Source organism: Balaenoptera ricei, chromosome 7 (assembly GCF_028023285.1).
Source record: "Balaenoptera ricei isolate mBalRic1 chromosome 7, mBalRic1.hap2, whole genome shotgun sequence".
NCBI lineage: Eukaryota > Metazoa > Chordata > Mammalia > Artiodactyla > Balaenopteridae > Balaenoptera > Balaenoptera ricei.
Genome location: NC_082645.1, coordinates 62,556,853 through 62,575,620, shown reverse-complemented (window position 1 = coordinate 62,575,620; position 18,768 = coordinate 62,556,853). Strand labels below are relative to the sequence as shown.

Below are 18,768 nucleotides of genomic sequence, written 5' to 3'. Positions count from 1 at the left end.
AAACAAGTAACTTTCATTTAACATAATTGGTTGACCACAGGTATGTTTTTCCTCTCTCCCCAAACCCTACTATAATGACAGCAAAGGAATAAAAAATGAAATTACTCACAAAGACAAAGAAAGCATGAAGAGCAAGAATTTCCCCCCATCCCCATGATATATGGGAATAATTAAAAGAAAAAAAGGTTACATCAAGTCTGCACCCAAATTGTGATTTTTGTGACATTTCAAATTAAAATAAAATTGATTTCCATATAAGACAGTCTAATGTTCCACCCTCAGTTAATCACGCAAACTTCCAACTGTTTTATGTTAATAGCAAATTTTCACTTTCTCCATAATATAGCTATGACTTCAAATTCAAGAAAAATAATGTATAGATAACTTGTTACAGAAGCAATATCTTTGTTAGTTTTGGAAAAATGCAGGAAGAAAAAAAAGGATATACCTGAAAACAACCCTTAATATTAAAACTAAACAATAAAGCAAAAGCCATCCACACCTATCTATCACACACATAGCTTCTGCACCTAGTGAGATTTTAGAATGATTCACATATAAATTCCTGTAAATGGCAAGTTTTAACGAAAACAGTGTCAGAACCATAACACTGCAGTAACACAGGTATTACGAAAATGTTTTCTGTAGTCAAAACCTACAATTCTCAAAATGAAAGAAGGATTTACATGATCACTTGAGTAGGATAGCTATAAGTAATCCACTAGCAAGCATTGAATAAGTACTGAGACTGCAGTGGCAGGGTTCACTACAATGAATGCAAAACACAGGGTACAATTTCACTGCAATTTAAACTAGTTATTTAAAATACAAGAGTGAATATAGATACAATTTGCATATACATGCAGCACAGTTAATAGCTATCAGGTAGGAATACTTGTAAAGAAGAGAGGTAGGCTCTTCCATCTAGAAAACTCATAGGAAGAATTAGCCATAATGTACTAGTAGACAATTTTCTATAAAAGTACTGGAAAGACATTTATTCTTTTGGCAAAGCACAGAAAGTTGGATGAACTATACTTCATACTTAGGGGAAAAATAAGTTTCATGTCAGATTCATCTATTACTATAATATTTTATGCATTTCAAATCTATAATTCAGTTATTTTATAGTTAAATATAACAGAATTAATTATTATGATACAGTGGCTAATTAATTTATAATTATTTCTATTTTTTTCTTCCTTTCGTCCAATCACCCTAAACCTTATGATTCTTGACATTTTCCTCTCCACCTTAATTATGTGTTGTTATTCTTCATTTTTTAAGAATACTTGCTAATTTTATGTCCTAAGCCTTTAGGTTTATTGCCAGAAGAAAAGCAATCATACAACATCATACATACATCAATCATACATCATCATACAACAGTGATCTTTGTTAAACTATCTGCAAATTACAATTTAATTCAATTCAACTAATAATCCTTTGTTAATTTAACAAAAAAAAGAAACTTATTAAGCACACACACACTAGTGCAAGACACTGAACTAGGTGCTAAGAGAAATATAAGGACAAATGAGAGTCCATTTTTTTCAGTTTCATACAGGAGATAAATGAAGAGCACAAACACAACTTCCTCATTTGTAAAATGAAGATAATACCTACTTCACATGGTTACTTAAAGAAAATAATGTAATCACTTAGCACAGTGTCTAGCCTTTGATACACTTTTTCAATAAATAGGAGTAGGTGTTGCTGCAACCAGTACTGTCTCTACTTTTACAATAACAGTAAGCCTAAAATCAAAATCCTTAGAATAACATATTTTAGCATTTTCTACATATGTATCTATATGAAAAAAGATAGTTTAAATAACCTACTTACAAAATGGCAAACTAATATTAAGAAACTGTATAGGAAACTTTTCAAATGATGACATTCTTCTGGAAATTAAAATATAAGATATTAAATACTTTGAAAACAATGATGTTAAGGCATTCTAAAAACATTCTGTCACACACTTTTTTCTGCTATACATATAATTAATTTGTTTAATGAATACCTGAGAAGCAAGTATCAATCACTGACTTATCTATCTCTGAGTAGTTGCTTTTTGATTGATTTATAGAACCATTTTATCCTTCAAGTGAAGGAAGATAAATCAGTCACAGAGTTTTATTAGTGGAAAGACCCTTTTAGCATTTATCTGCCACCCAATAATCTTCTAAATAAAAGTTATTTTTCTGGAATTATTTGGAGGCGAATAGATAAAGGTACATTACTAGTAATTTTTTAAGAGTTAGTAGTAACCAAATATAAAAATGAGGAAAAGATATATTAAGAGCAGGAAAGTTATTTTAAAATTATAAATTTTCAATAAACATAAGAATATGGTCAACCTCACTAATAGAAATATATTTTAAAGTAATAATATGCCAATTTTGCCTAAAAATTTAACAAGATGGAACAAAAACAATATCCTATATTGGTAAATATATTAGAAAATGGGCACTCAAATATTGCTGGTGGAAATTTAAATTGACGCAACTTTCCTAGTGGTCATTTTGGCAATGAGTTTCAAAAGCCTTAAAACGTGCACATGCTTTGACCCCACATTCTACTTGTAGGAAATTATTCTAGGAAAATAATCATGGATGTGAAAATAAAGAAGCTATAAGCATACTGTATAATTTTCAGTGGTAGAAAACTAAAAACAACCTAAGTAACAGAGAATTTGTTAACTAAATCAATCAATCATACAATCAATCTTTACTATATAATGATAAAATACAACCACATGGAAATAAATAATATACCAAAATAATAGAATACTATGCATCTGTTAAAAATGAGAAAGCTCTATATATATTAAAATAGAATGATCTACATTATATATTGGTAACTAGAGAAAACCTATGTGCAGAAGAGTGTGTATGGCATGCTACCATTTCTGTAAAAAGGAGAACAAGAATACCTATACATATTTGTTTCATTAAGCATACATCATCTCTGAAGGCATATACAAGGAAATGCCTGTAGGAAAAAGGACTGAACAGGGGCATGTTAGAAGGGAGAGGCTTCACTGTATACTCTTGTATACCTCTGAATTGTGAATCATGTGAATATATTTATTTTTATAAGTAAAAGAATGTCATAGAATATTAAATGACATGGGAAGGAGTTCTGCTTTCATTTAGGCTGAGTAAGCTTCTATCATACTAACCCTCCCTCAGATAACTATAAACTTGGGACAAAATACACTAAGGCTCTTTACTGTGAGCAAAAGCAGGAAAATTCTGGAGGAGAGGTGACACTTGGAAGATGGGATGAAGCACAGAGTAAATTTCCCATTTTTGTTACAGCTTTAGCCTGAGGGAAGGCCATGGTCAATGCCGTGCAATGTGGCACAGGTAGTTATAGAAAACCTTGGTCTTTCTGGCCTGAAGAACCAGAGGCCAACTACCGGTACTAGAAGGTGAAGGGAGAATCGCAGAAAGGAGAGAGTTACAGAGAGGAACCCCCAAATTCTTTGTAAAAAAAAAAAAAAACTCTGCCCAAATCTCCATCTGTTTCATGAATCAGCATATGTGGGGGAGAATGATAGCAGCTCAGCTAAAGATAAAAGAACAAAACTGGAATTTGAGCTGCTGACCAGGAGACAGACTTTGCAGACAGAACACAACCAATTCAACTGCTAAATCAAAAGTTATTGATATTTCTTCCTAGGTGAGTTTTGGTGATTGGTGGATTTCAAGGAATTGGTTCATTTCCTCTAAGTTACTGAACACACTTAGAGCTGTTTATAGTGTTTCCCTATTATCCTCCTAATGTCTATGGGGTCTATAATAATATCTGTATTCCCGACATGTAACTTGTGTTTTCTTCCTTTTTTTTTTTTTCTTTGTGGAGCTGAGTGTTTTAATTTATTAATCTTTTCAAAGAACCAGCTTTTAATTTGATCCATTTTCTCCACTGTTTTGTTGTTTTCAATTTTACTGATTTCTGCACTTTATTATTTCTTTCTTTTCTTTGCTTGGGATTTTTTTTTCTTTTCTTTCTTTCTTTTCTTTTCTTTTTTTTTTTTTGGCTTATTAAGGTGAAAGTTTACATTGTTGATTTGAGATCTTTCTTATTCTCTAATTTAAGCACTTAATGCTTTAAATTTTCCTGTAAACACTACTTTTGCTGCATGCTATAAATTTTGGTATATTCATTTTCATTTCATTCCACTCAAAATATTTTCTAATTTCCCTTGAGACTTCTTTTTTGACCCATACATTTAAAGTGTCTTGTGTGGACTTCCCTGGTGGCACAGTGGTTAAGAATCTGCCTGCCAATGCAGGGGACACGGGTTCGAGTCCTGGTCTGGGAAGATCCCACATGCCGTGGAGCAACTAAGCCTGTGCGCCACAACTATTGAGCCTGTGCTCTAGAGCCTGTGAGCCACAACTACTGAAGCCCATGCGCCTAGAGCCCGTGCTCCACAACAAGAGAAGCCACCGCAATGAGAAGCCCACGCACTGCAACCAAGAGTAGCCCCCGCTTGCCGCAACTAGAGGAAGCCCGTGCGCAGCAACGAAGACCCAACGCATCCAAAAATAAATAATAAATTTTTAAAAAATAAAGAAAAAAAAAATAAAGTATGTTGTGTGATTTCCAAGTATTGGGGATTTTCCAGATATCCTTATGTAACTGATTTCAAATATAATTTTATTATTGTCAAAGACTTAACTTAATGTCTCTTTTTAAGATTTGTTTTATGATCCAGAATATGGTCAACTTAGTGTATGTTCCATGTGCACTTGAAAAGAATGTGCATTCCACTGTTGCTGGGTGGAGAATTCTATAATCATCAGTTAGATCCAGTGGTTGATATACTGTTCAATTCTTTCATATCCTTGCTGATTTTCTGTCCACTGGCTCTTCCCATTACTGAGAGAGAAGCATTGCAGTCTCCACCTATAATTGTGGAACTGCCTACTTCTCCTTTCAGTTCTGTTAGTTCTTACTTCATATATTTTGAAGATTTGTTGTTAGGTTCATATACATTTACCATGGAGAAAATAATAACCCTGAAATGACCCTTTTTTGATTATGTGATATGTCTCTCCCTGGTAATGTACCTTGCTCAAAAGTCTACTTCATCTAATATTTATATAGCCAACCCAGCTGTCTTTTGATCAGTGTTTACATGCTATAACTTCTCCCATTCTTTTACCTTCACCTACTTAAAGTGAGTCACTCATACACAGCATATAGCTGAGTCGTGGTTTGTTTTTTTTTTTACTTCAGTCTGACACACTTCATCTTTTAATTGGTATGTTTAGACCATTTAACAATTAATGTAATTATAGATATGTTGAACTTTAGATCTACAATATATTGTTTTAGGTTCGATGCTTCTATTTTTATTCTTCCATTTCCCCTTTCCTGCCTTCTTTTTGAATATTTTCTTAGTATTCCATTTTAATTCATGTGTTGGGTTTTTTTTTACTGTATCTTATTACATAGCTTTTTAAATATTGCTCTAAGGTTACAATATATGTAATTAAATTATCTGTTTACTAGAATCAATATTTTACAGCTCTAAGTACAATGTAGAAACCTTAACACCATATGTACTCCCCTCTTTATACTGTGATTATCATGTGTATTATAGGAAATGTAATTTTGGCTTATAACTGTTAGACATATTTTTAAGGTCTTAAGAGGAGAAACATGGTATTATATTTACCCCAATATTTACCATTTCTGTGGCTCTTCCTTCATCCCTGAAGTTCCATGTTTCGCTGTGCTATCACTTCCCTTCTATCTAAAAAAATTCCTTTAGCATTTCTTTTATAGCAGGAATACTGGCAACAAAGTCTCTTAGTTTTCCCACATCAGGATGTTTTTATTTCACCTTCATTCCTGAAGAATATTTTGTCTAGATACAGAATTCTTTTCTTTCAGAGCTTTAAAAATGTTGTTTCACTGCCTTTAGGCATCTATGGTTTATAATGAAAAACACACAGAAATCATTTTTTACCTATATATAATGTGTTATTTTTCTTTAGGTGCTTTTAAGGCTTTTTGTCTTTGGTTTTCAGCAGTTTGTGCATTTAGGCATGGATTTCTTTTCATTTATCTTGTTTGAGGTTTGCTAACTTTCCTGAATCTGTACATTTAAGTCTTTTGCCATTTTGAGAAGTTTTCAACCATTATTTATGTACAAACTTTTCTGCATCACACTCTTCTCTCCTTCTAAGACTCTATGATTCTAGATGTTTAGGTATTATCCCACAGTCCCTAAGGCTCTGTTCTGTTTCTTTGTTTCAATCTTTTTTCCCTGTGTTCATATTAGATAATTTCTACTGATCTATCTTCAAATTCACTGATACTTTCCTCTGTCATATCCATTCTGCTATTGAGCCCATCAGAGGAATTTTTTACTTTGGTTACTGTGTTTTTCAATTATAAAATTTCCATTCAGTTCTTTTTTATAGCTTCTATTTCTCTGCTGAGATGTTCTACTTTCCCATTCATATTGGGAGTGTTCACACTTAAAATAGCTGCTTTAAAGTCTTCATTTGAATGACACAAATGAACCTATCTACGAAACAGAAACAGACTCATGGACATAGAGAACAGACTTGTGGTTGTCAAGGGGGAGAAGGTTGGGGGAGAGATGGAATAGGAGGTTGGGGTTAGCAGATGTAAGCTATTATACATAGAATGGATAAACAACTAGGTCCTACTATATAGCACAGAGAACTATATTCAATATCCTATGATAACCCATAATGGAAAAGAATACAAAAAAGAATATATATATATATTGATATATATATACGTTTAACTGAATCACTTTGCTGTACAGCAGAAATTAACACAACATTGTAAATCAACTATACTTCAATCAAAAAAAAATAACTGAATAAAGTCTTCATTCGATAATCCCAACATCTAGACCATCTTGTGGTTGGTATCTATTGTCCTTTCCCTTCCAAGTTGTTGAGATTTTCCTGGTTTTCATATATTGGGTAATTTTGGATTGTATCATTTAGATTATAACATTATGTTGTGAGATTTTGGGCCCACTTTCTGTCCACACCCAGTGCATAGTTCCAGGAATCATACTGTTTGAAACCAGGCCAAGTGATATGGAAGGAAAAAAACCATGAAACTCACTGCTGGATGAATTCATACTTTGGGTTCTGGTTTCTTTCTCCTATTTCCTGTTCCTTTTTACATTTAAAGGTCCTCAGATAACTGTTCCATACAATATTTCCAGGCTTTTGGTTATATTCAGAAAAAGAGATAGAGTTTACTTACAGCATCTTATCTGGAACCAGAACCAGCCTACATTAAATGTTAATGAACTATAGTTTCTAAGTAAAAGGCAAAACTTATCAGAATGGTTAAAAAAAAAGATTAAACCAAATTTTTTTTTAAAAGAAATGTGCTTTAAATATAAAGATACAGATAGTTTGAAAGCAAATGGATAGGTGAGTATATGTCATATAAACAGTAAACAGAAAGCTGGGCTAAAGTTGACTTCAAGACAAACAGTATTAACAGTGAGAAATAATATTTCATGAAGAAAAGGGCCAATTCACCAGAAAGACAAAACAATTATAAATGTGTATGCACCTAATAACAGAGCTTTAATATATATTAAGCAAAAACTGACAGAATTAAAGGGAGAAACAGACAATTCCATAAACATAATTGGAGATTTTCACACTCCTCTCTTAGTAATATATACAACAAGAAAAAAAAATCATTGAAGATGTAGATGATCACAGTAACCATCTTGACCTAATTGATATTTATAAAACTCTATACCTAACAAGTGCAAGGTGCATATTTTGTACACCAAAATAGATCATATGCCAGGCCATAAAATAAGTCTCAGTAAATTTTAAAGGACTGAAGTCATATAGAGTATGTTCTCTGAGTTCAGTGGAATTAAATTAGAAATCAATAACAATAAGATATCTAGGAAACCCCCAAATATTTGGAAATTCATAACACACTTCTAAATAATCCACAAGTCAGAAAAGAAATCACGAGGGAAATTTTAAAACATTTCAAATGAATGATAACTAAAGATGTTGAATGATATTCCAAATATACCATCAATTAAAAAGTGGATTAAAGTAGAATATATTCAGTATTGACCTATTTTTATTTTAAAAAATAAGCTGTATATGTATAAAGGGAAATATGGCTACAAAGAATATCTGCTAGCAATGATACATTTTACTTTTGCAATTAAAAATATTTAAATGTTAAGTGAGTGCTGAGTACTTATTATGAGTAATTTTTGTTCCTCTTTGTTTACCTGCATTTTCCAAATGCTTAACTTTGAACATTTGTTACAACGTTCAATTTTGGTTTTGTTTCAGTGACTGTAATTTTCATTTTTAGAATTTCTGCACATTTTAGAATTTTCAAATTTATCTGTTTATTTTTCATAATCTCCTACTCTTGCTTTATGGATTTCATTCCTTCCTTTATATCTTTGAACATTTTAATTTTATTTTTTTAACTTTTTATTATAGAAAATTTTAAATATATAAAAGTTCAGAAAAATTATACAATGAATCCTCAAATATTCATTACTGCTTCAACAGTTATCAAATCCCTTCCATCAAATTATTTTGAAGAAAATCCCAGTCACATCATCTCATCCATAATACTTCAGTACGTATCTATACAAAAGGAATTTTTTTATAAATATAGCTAAAATACAATTACCACATCTGAATTTTTAAATAATAATTCCTTAACATTATCAAATACCTTTGAAAGTTTTAATCATTAGCTAAATTTAAATCAGCTAATTTGTTCTTGGGTGTGAATTTCCTGTATTTGTTGGGTCTATGAATTGTTTCTCTTTTAGTACTGTATTTGCTCATGTGTTTATAATTTTTTTCTGTGAAATCATCTTCAAAGGGAATTTCTGGTAGAGTCCTGGCAGACCATGGATAATGAAGGCTTCCATATGGGTGGTTAATAAAATAGATACAGCCTCCTTACCTGAATCTAAACTGTTATAAACACTGAATAGCAAGAGCCTACAACCCATTATTTTAAATGGAAAAAATAATAATGTATTCCTAGCCCATATTTAAAAATTCAATCAATTTCCCCAAATATTACTAAATACTTGTAAAACCTATGTAACAATCAACCAAGAACTTCTGCATAATGCAAAGTGTGTAAACACTAATCATCTATTTATTTAACTCTCAGTGAATGTCCAGTAATTGTGCTTGTGTGCAGTTCAAAATAATAACATATCTTACCGGATATGAATTGCATTTCTCTTCTATACTGCAAAAAACACTCAGTATAATGTAAAGAGAACTTCTGCTTCCAACCATGACGGAAGAGTAGGGTCTAGAATTACCCTCCTACTGTAGACAAACAGAAAACTGGACAAAATATATAAAACTGTTTTTGGATATTGGACAACAGGTAATGTAGGATTATGATCCCTGAGAGAAAGGAAACAAATAAAGTAAGCCCTACCATTGTGTTGACTCCAGGAGCTCAGTGTTGTTGGAGGCAATTTTCAGACAACAGTGCAGGGAGGGAGACCCAGACATAGCCCAAAGATCACTCTAAGTTGAGGAAACAGAGGTGGAAGTTCAGGGAGGTCAGGGTGGTAGAATTTGCAAAGCAGAGCACCAAAGAGGAATGAGCTACCTCTCAAAAAATTTCTAGCAACCTGTACAGAGGGTCCATTGAGCCTCTGGCTGAATACCAATTTGCACACACACATAGGGTGAAACTCCACAAGACCAAACAAAGAACAAATTATAAGGAAAGAGCAACTATTGGAAACTATGAGGTTTTAAAAAATCCATAAAGCTAACACAGGGCTGGGAATCTTTTGAGTTTCCACTAGCTGGAGTAAGAAGATCTCATTTAATACATAAGGCATTCAGCAGAGATCCCAGAAAGATCACATGCCTTTAGTGGGACTAAACTAGCCCTGGTATAATAGCTACTCTAGAGCTACCCTAGAAAAGCAAATAGGCCTAAAAGAGATGAAACTGTTCCCTAAATAATGAAATTAACTGATAAAACAAAGTCCAATACTCATTAAAGGAATAAAACAAAATCCAGAACTCAACGATTAAAATCTGCTATGTCCATCATCTAATCAAAAATTATTAAACATATGAATAAGCAGGAATATGTGACCCAAAACCAGAAGAAAATCAAATCAACAGAAACAGATGCAGAAATTACAGAGACAATGGAGTTAGAAGACAAGGATGTTAAAACAACTATTATAAAACAGCTGTCTGCTAAATATGCTCAAGGATTTAAAGAAAAACATGAAGGTAATGAATAGAGAAATGAGAGATATACAAAAAGAACCAAATAGAACATGTAGAGATGAAAAATATAATAACTGAAATGAAAATATTACTAGGTGAGATTAACAGCATATTAGATAATGCAGAAGAAAAGATCAATGAACTTGAGGACATAATAATAGAAACTATCCATAATAAATGTAGAAACTACATCCTTTCATCTGAATGTCCATGTTTTTAATGGCAGTTACATGAAGATTCATTATAGCAGATTTCTCATCTGGATGGGAAATTTGAGTAAAATCTGAATATTTGTCATATATTCATAGAGACACAGGTATGCTGGAATTCTGCATACCTGTGGTTTGCAGGTTCCAAACCAGTTTGTTTCTCAACACAGCACAGGTAGCCTCAGCTGAGACTACAAAATACATGTAGCTCAGAGTTCAGTCACTCACAAGAGAATGTACTGACCCATAGCCTGGGACAGCAGACAGCTCAATTCCAGGCTGGGACTCTGGGCATGGAGCAGAGTACTAATCTTAGTAACTAGTCCAGTTCCTGCTCCCCAAATAGGTCTTTCAGCTAGGCACCTACATTCTCATGGATGTTAAAACTAGCCTCTAAGGATGATACGTGGTCCACAATCCCCTCTTTGACACAGAGAGGAGGACTGTATGGAGAAGAGACACCTCAAATCTTGCTGACTCTATGGGTTCTCTCTTCATATTTGGTACCTAGTGATTTCCTCTTCTTGTGTTTAAACCTATCTATATATGTCCTTAATGTTTAAATATTTTATTCAACATTTCTAGAGTTTAAGAGTGGAAAGGGAGAATTCTTATATCTGCTCAGTTTGTCTTCTTGGCAAGTTATAGATATAACTTTTGAAATTAGAAAATAACCAATAAGGGTACTATCAAAAGATAAATGAAAGAAGCAGCAGCAATAGTCAAAGAAAACCATCTCCATGTTCCAATGAACTCTGAGAAGAAAAGTAATCCAAATTTGGCTTTAAGAATATTACTAAGAACTGAAAAAAGGGTTTGAGGATTGCAAATCTGAACTTGTCTTTCAGAAAAAATTATTACCATCTCACAATTATATAGCACTTCACTCATCTCAAAAAACAGCTTACAGTATCACAATGTTTTCAATTATTTTTTCCTTTGGCTGTGCCACACGGCCTGTGGGATCCTAGTTCCCCAACCAAGAATCGAACCCGTGCCCCCTGCAGTGGAAGCACGGAGTCCCAACCACTGGACCACCAGGGAATTCCCTGTTTTCAGTTTTAATAAAACTATATCTTACTTAAAATAATTTTTCAAAAAACAGACTTTATTATACCCACATTATATTTACACGAAATACCATTTTCATTCTAATATTATTTAAAATTACCTTTATGTTTATTCAGAAGCTTGTAGCCTTCACAGTATCTGCCTGGAGAAATCATCATCTTGGCTGTGTCAAGATAAGAGTATGTTGCAGCAAAATCAAACTCCTTTTTGCCATCCCACCAACCTTTCTGCTTAGCATAGCTTCTCATGTCTGGGTGTTCCCGATCAATCTTGGTTGTTATAGAAAGCTGATTAGAAATATTACGAACTCCCTCTATTTTCAAAGAAGAGATGAAGGGAGAAGAAAAGTAATATTTAATCTAATATATCTATCTCTGTACATTATGATTCTTAATCATTATTTCAATGTAAATATAGGCTTCTAAATGTACCATGTGCATCTATTTATTACATACTCAAATAGATAAATTATTTTTTTAAATTTAACTTTTTATTTTGAGGTAATTATGGATTCACATGCAGTTGTAAAAATTAAAGAGAGAGCTATGCACCTTTACACCGTCTCCCCAAATGGTAACATCTTGTATAATATCACAACCAAAATACTGGTATTTATACAGTCAAGGTACAGAATATCACAAGGATCACTCGTGTTGCCCTTTTATAGCCACACCCAATTGTCTCCCACGCCCACCGCTTCATTAACCCCAGGCAACCATCTGTTATCCATTTTTATAATTGTCATTTCAAGAAAATCATATAAATGGAATCATACAATATACAATCTTTAGGCTTTTTTTACTCAGTTTAATTCCCTAAAGATTATTCCAGGTTATTGTATGTATCAACAATTCATTCCTTTTTATTGCTGACTAGTATTCCATGTTATAGACATTCTATGGTTTGTTTAAACATTCACAAGTTAAAGGACAGTTAGGTTGTTTCCAGTTTTTGGTATCATGGGAAAAGCTGCTCTAAAAATTCATGTACAGGTTTTTGTGTGCATTTAAGTTTTATTTCTCTGGGATAAATGCATAAGATTGCAATTGCTGCACTGTATAATAGTTGCATATTAAGGTTTTTTTTTAACTGCCAAACTGTTTTCCAGAGTGACTGTACATTCTTATTAGCAATGTACCATCCTTCACATTCTCACTAGCATTTGGAAGTGTCATTTAAAAATTTTTAGCCATTCTGATAGAGGTAGAGTGGTATCTCATTGTGGTTTTAGTTTGCATTTCCCTAATGGCTAATGACGTTGAACATCATTTCATGTGCTTTTGTGACATGTGTATATCCTTATAGGTGAAATGTCTCTTCGTGTCATTTGTCTTTTTACTGTTGAGTTTTGACAGTTCTTTATATATTCTAGATATTAGTCTTTTATATGAATTACTGTTTAAAAAATAGTCATAAGTAAGTTTAGAACAGAAATATAAGGCTTCTAAAAATATCATGGCACTAAGTTATAACAAAATTTTCAACTAAAATACAAAACAGAAGAAACAATAAAAGTCTGTTCTAAACAGATCAGAATAAATGAAATAGATCATGATAAATGAAAATTAATAACATTTTACAACAGATTTAGAATGATAGTCTGCCAAGTAGAAATCAATTTAATTACTCTAATGAAATCATACTTGGGATATTCTTACTACAAAAATAGACTTAAGTCATGATAGAATCAAAGACAGAGAAGAGGAATTTTCCATCGAGTAGATAATTCCCTATAGTTAAACTACTTAGTTCTTGGGCTAATTTAGTAATAGGAAGAGAAACAAGTTGGCAAAGTTAATCTACAATTGGTTAATCAGACTCAGTGAAGGTGTTTGTTTTGGATGGCTCGGTGGGGCTATCTTTTTCAACAGAATTAGTTTTTCTCTTGGATGTAGCACACTTGACAAAATAAAAAGTAATTAATGGTATAATCAGGCCAATTATCACAATAATAAAAAGAGTCTAAATTCAGTTTTGTGTATTAATAAACATATATGCAAAATATAAAATAAAATGTCCATCAAAACAACTGTCAATGACCTGTTTTGAAAAATAACATACAAATCCTCCAAAGGTAGCTCAAGGCTACCTTCATGAAGACTTCCCAAATTTCTCCAGCTCACGATGACTTTTCCTTTCTCTAAATGTTCATAGCATAGATGTGTGTGTGTCATTCACTTGCCATTTAATATTTTCACATGTGTATCTTATCCCCCCTGTAAAACTATGAGATCCAGGAGGTAATTACACAAGAAGTACATGATCATGCTTAAGCACAAGGTTGTACTCTAGTGAAAGAATACTGAACTGAGAGTCAGGATGGAAAGATTTACATACTAAGTCTCTCATTCACTGCCTTGAGTAAATCATTTCATATCTCTGGATTTCCTCACTTGAAAAATGAGAGGAATATATGGTTACAAAGAAATCAAGAAAAAAAAAAGCAAAGCATTCTAAAACAATCAACTGTGTTATTTACTCAATGACATCAAATTTTTATACTTTACTATTGTATCAATATATTCTTTCTAACGACTAAACCCACAGTCACCAATCCCCAATAACACTACCCTGTCCTCACCTCCATAACCACACATGATAAAATTTTTGAGTTCAGCCCAAAGTTAAAACAGGAAAAAATGGTAAAGAAATGGTTTCACTTCATAAAAAAGTGAAAAAGGGGAGGGGTTTAAAAAAAGTGAAAAAGTACTATAAAACAGCCAAGAGCTACTGCACAGAAAATGTATACAGGTTATATGAAATTAATATCATATATATTGAAAAGAGATAAAACCACCTTTTCCTCTTTTTCAAGAAAGCCCTTTATAGTGCTCTTTCAATGTATGTTCTTTCAAATTTTTTCATTTCCCCTTCAGTTTTCGCCTTCATTGCACTGGAGTATAAATCTTGAAAAACAATTAAATGCAATGTCTGCAACTAAGAGGTTTTTTATTAATTGTAAAACAAATTAAATCATGAAAAGTTGTCCATACCTTGTACTTTTTCTGCTGCCCAGTACTTCCCTGCAGTCTCCAGAACCCAGGCTTCATTCCTATCAGCTATCAGGAAACTATTGTGATAGCTAAATACCATCCTGCCCTCTGAACAATTTCCACCCTGGCCATATTTTTCTAATAAATCAACAATGACATTGAGGGCTTTTTCAGCTGTATCAGCTCTTTCAAGACCAAGTCTAAAATAAAAATATTAAAGTTCTCAGATTAAAATAAATTTCCATTATGTTTCTTAAATAATTTCATGCACATGAGATTTTGTGTTTATATTCCAAGTAAAAATCCTTTCAAGTTAACAGATACACTGAAATCCAACTTCTAAACTATTCCTTGTGAAGTAGTGAAGTCGGTTTGGAATCATGAAAACAAAGATTTGGAGTCTAAACTATTCCTTGTGAAGTAGCGAAGTCAGTTTGGACTCATGAAAACAAAGATTTGGAGTCAAAAAGATCATCGTTCAAATTACAACTTGGTAGTTTATTGGCAAATCACTTTATCTCTGAACCTTAGGTATCTCATCTGTAAAATTAGGATAATAATAATATCCCATAAGGTGACTGTGAGAATTAGTTACAGTCGATAAAGTAAGTTAGGTACTTCCAATGAATCATAATTTTCAACTCCTTCCCTTCTCCCAATTAATGATATTTGAGAGTCTTGAAATTGCATGCCTGCATTCTGAAGCATTTTTAACACAAACTATAAAGTATCAAAGTCCAAAAAATGAAAAAAAAAGGGAAGATAAAACATGTTAAGAGTTACAACAAATCTTAAATTTAGACAAGTTCTACAGTGCAAAAATATAACAAAAAAATAACCTGACAAGGTCCATGCCCAGTAGTGCCTCTTCATCACAAACTTCTTCTCTTCCCCATACAGCTTCATTGCCAATGCAAACTCCATGCTCATTGGCTCCCATTTCTGCCCCCCATAACCAAGCTGGGCGACTAAGGACAATAGCATATGTTTCAGGAACTTGATCAATTTCTATGTAAGTACACTGTAGAGAAAGTCATAGCAACAACAATAAAACCAAAAAAGAAAAGTTATCAAAGTCTAGAATCTTAAAATCCATCAGAAGACGTGACGATTACGAAAGAGATAACTAAATTGAAAATTTCAATAATAGAGGCATTACGCTTAAAACATATTCAGAATTGTCCCTAGAGCATTTATTCATTCAGATATTTGCTAAGCATCTCCTACGATAAAGCACTCTGCTAAGAGATATATTGGTTTCAAAGATGAATCAGATGCGGATCTTGCTGTCAAGAAACTAAGACTTCTACATTACCTAAGATACAATGAAATATAAAGTATAAAGACTATGAAGAAAAGTGAAGATGGGGTGCTAATGGAAGCTCAGGAAAGGGATAGTTTCTAGTTGTGGAATCTTGAAACATTTTGTAGAGAAAGATGTATCTGAGTTGAAGTGTAAGGAAACAGATCTCAAACTCAATGTCCAGTGTTTCTTGATTGGTGATGTAAGTTCCATATGGTAGCCCTTAAATACATAGATGCCCATGTCATATGTGGGAATCACCGAATATGTCCACAGCAGTGAAAAGAATGAGAACCACTGTTAGAGGATAGGTGAGACTTAAATATGAAGAGATAAAATACAAATGGATCCAAGGGACTTCCCTGGTGGCGCAGTGTATAATACTCCATGCTCCCAGTGCAGGGGGCCTGGGTTCGATCCCTGGTCAGGGAACTAGATCCCACATGCATGCTGCAACTAAGAGTTCGCACGCCGCAACTAAGAGTTTGCACGCCAAAACTAAGGTGCCCACGTACCTCAACTAAGGAGCTGATGAGCTGCAACTAAGGAGCCTGCCTACCGCAACTAAGACCCGGTGCAACCAAATAAATAAAAAATAATTAAAAAAAGAAATGGACCCAAGATGAATAAATAATCTCAGCAAAAGAAAAAAATTGGCCTAGTAAAGTCAGTCCTCCACACACACAGGTTCCACGTCCACAGATTCAACCAAACACAGATTGAAACTATTCAGGAAAAATAAAACATTCCAGAAAGTTCCAAAAAGCAAAACTTGAATTTGACACTTGCTGGCAACTATTTAGACAGCATTTACATTGTATTTACAACTATTTACATACCACTCACATTGTACTATAAATAGTCTAGAGAAAATTTAAAGTTTACAGGAGGATGTGCATAGGTTATACGCATTTATATGCTATTTTATATAAGGGACTTAAGCATCAAAGGATTTTGATATCCTAGGGGCTCCTGGAACCAATCCCCCACGGATGTGGAGGAACAACTGTATACATAAAATGTCTAATATTTAATATATTTTGGTATTAGAATATCAATAAAAAGGAATCTAAAAAATATATAACTTAGGAATAAAAGCATAGTATGAAATTTTTACTTTAAGTTCCATGCTAAATGGATTTTTTTAATAAAAAATTTAAAGGATCCTTTAATTGACCTGTATACTATCAAATGACTGCATAAATTGCATAGTGTTGACAGTGTTACCACTGGATCAAAAAACCTTTTTTGATGATAAAATTGTTACTTCCAGAGTCTGGAATGACTTTTCCTATTCTACACCAATCAGAATCCTTTTTGCCCATCAAACTCCAGCTGAAACCCCAACTCTTGGTGAAGCCTTCCTTAATTCCTAGTCTGAATTACTTGCTTCTCCACTGATGTCACAACTTGCTGCCCTTACTTAAATTTAGCATTTAAACCATCCTTTTTTACAATGCAGTTAGTTACATACACATCCTATTCCTCTACTAGACTCTAAGCTCCTGGAAGACAGAACTAGTCTTGACAGCAGGCTTTAAATCCCTTTGCACTATTCGACATGCTTGCATATGGTAAGCATTCAAATATCTGATCAAAGAATTAACAATTCTTATTATTGTTATTTCAGATTCCTCCAAATCATTGAAATTAAAGACCAGAAGTCTAGTTCTGATTCAAATTATTTTTCAAATTTAAATTCTTAAATTTTTAACTTCTATAGCCTCTGCCAAATGGCTAGCTAATGATTTTTAAAAACCTGTTTATGATATTTTTAAAGAAAAATATTGCTAACAAAACATGCATTTCACCTACCTTAAGATGTTCCTTCAGGTTGTCATGAACTGCAGCAGGAAAATAAACTACCTCCTGTACTTCATCACAGGGTCTATCTGAATTTTTTCCAAAAATAATCCTGTTATTAACTGTTGCTGGAGGTAGTGCCACAAAAGTGTCACAGGAACAAGGTTCCATTTTTTTTAAAACTAAAAATCATATGGAAGATTCAAAATAAAAAGAAAAGCATTTTTAGTATATACAAAACAAAGAGTTTTACTTGATGACCAGGGGATATTACTGCCATATCTAACACAGGATACTCATTAAAGTTTCAAATTTCATATCAGTAAGAAAATGACTTGGGAATCAATCTAGTACTACAAGATTTAGTAAGAAAATAGGAATGACAAGTACCTTCTTCTAGATTATAGGTCAAATTTACTCTCTAAGCTCTTTCTCTCCTGAAGTCTTCCTTGAATCTCCTTTCACTATTTCCATATTTGGGAACACCTGTACCTAGCTCTACTGTTATGAAGACCATATTTGTGTATATATGTCTTCTTAGTGGACAGTGAGATCCTTGAGAGCTGAGAGTATGTCTTATTAATCTTTGTATTCTCATCACTGGAACTTATGGAAAAGTCACAGTATTATATACCCAGTGTTTCCTCAAAGGCAGGAAGAAGGGGTCTCTTTTGAACTGGTTACAGTACTAATAAGACTGAAATTTTGAAACAGACTCACTGAATTGGACAAATACAAAAACATGTCAATAAAATTCCAAATTGTTGGTATTTCCAGGAAGACGTTCACATTCAACTTGTGAATCCTGATTGTATAATTTAATATCAAGATCATGTCTTCATTTGTAATTTGGAAAATCTTAAATCCTCAATTTAGTAGAATTTGTTTGCTTCCAGAATGGCACATTGTCTTAGAGTTTCAGATTTAAATGTAATAAATGATTCATTCAAAAGAAAACAAAATGAGTCAAGTAAGAAAGAAACAACTTCAGCCTGAAACACCTAAGGGTTTTTCTTTTTTCCTCAATGATGGAAACAGAGCGGTCACCATTGCTTCTGTTCTTTTCCGTGTGAATTTCAACCTTTATATCC

General features: G+C 33.0%; 1 protein-coding gene across 5 annotated transcripts in view; it reads right to left on the bottom strand.

Moving 5' to 3' along the window:
* The window catches only part of SCRN3 (secernin 3), a 35,482-nt gene that overhangs the window by 15,662 nt on the left and 1,052 nt on the right, over window positions 1-18,768 (bottom strand). For 3 of the 5 annotated variants that reach the window (XM_059928119.1, XM_059928121.1, XM_059928122.1), the window contains exons 2-5: window positions 17,690-17,859; window positions 15,411-15,592; window positions 14,572-14,771; window positions 11,679-11,891 (exon numbers count right to left, since the gene is read on the bottom strand). In XM_059928119.1, coding sequence (XP_059784102.1) covers window positions 11,679-11,891; window positions 14,572-14,771; window positions 15,411-15,592; window positions 17,690-17,848 — 754 coding nt within the window. In that variant the 5' untranslated portion in view covers window positions 17,849-17,859. Of the gene's footprint in view, window positions 1-11,678; window positions 11,892-14,571; window positions 14,772-15,410; window positions 15,593-17,689; window positions 17,860-18,768 lie in introns of those variants that run through there. The other 2 variants (XM_059928123.1, XM_059928120.1) reach the window with 2 other exon arrangements.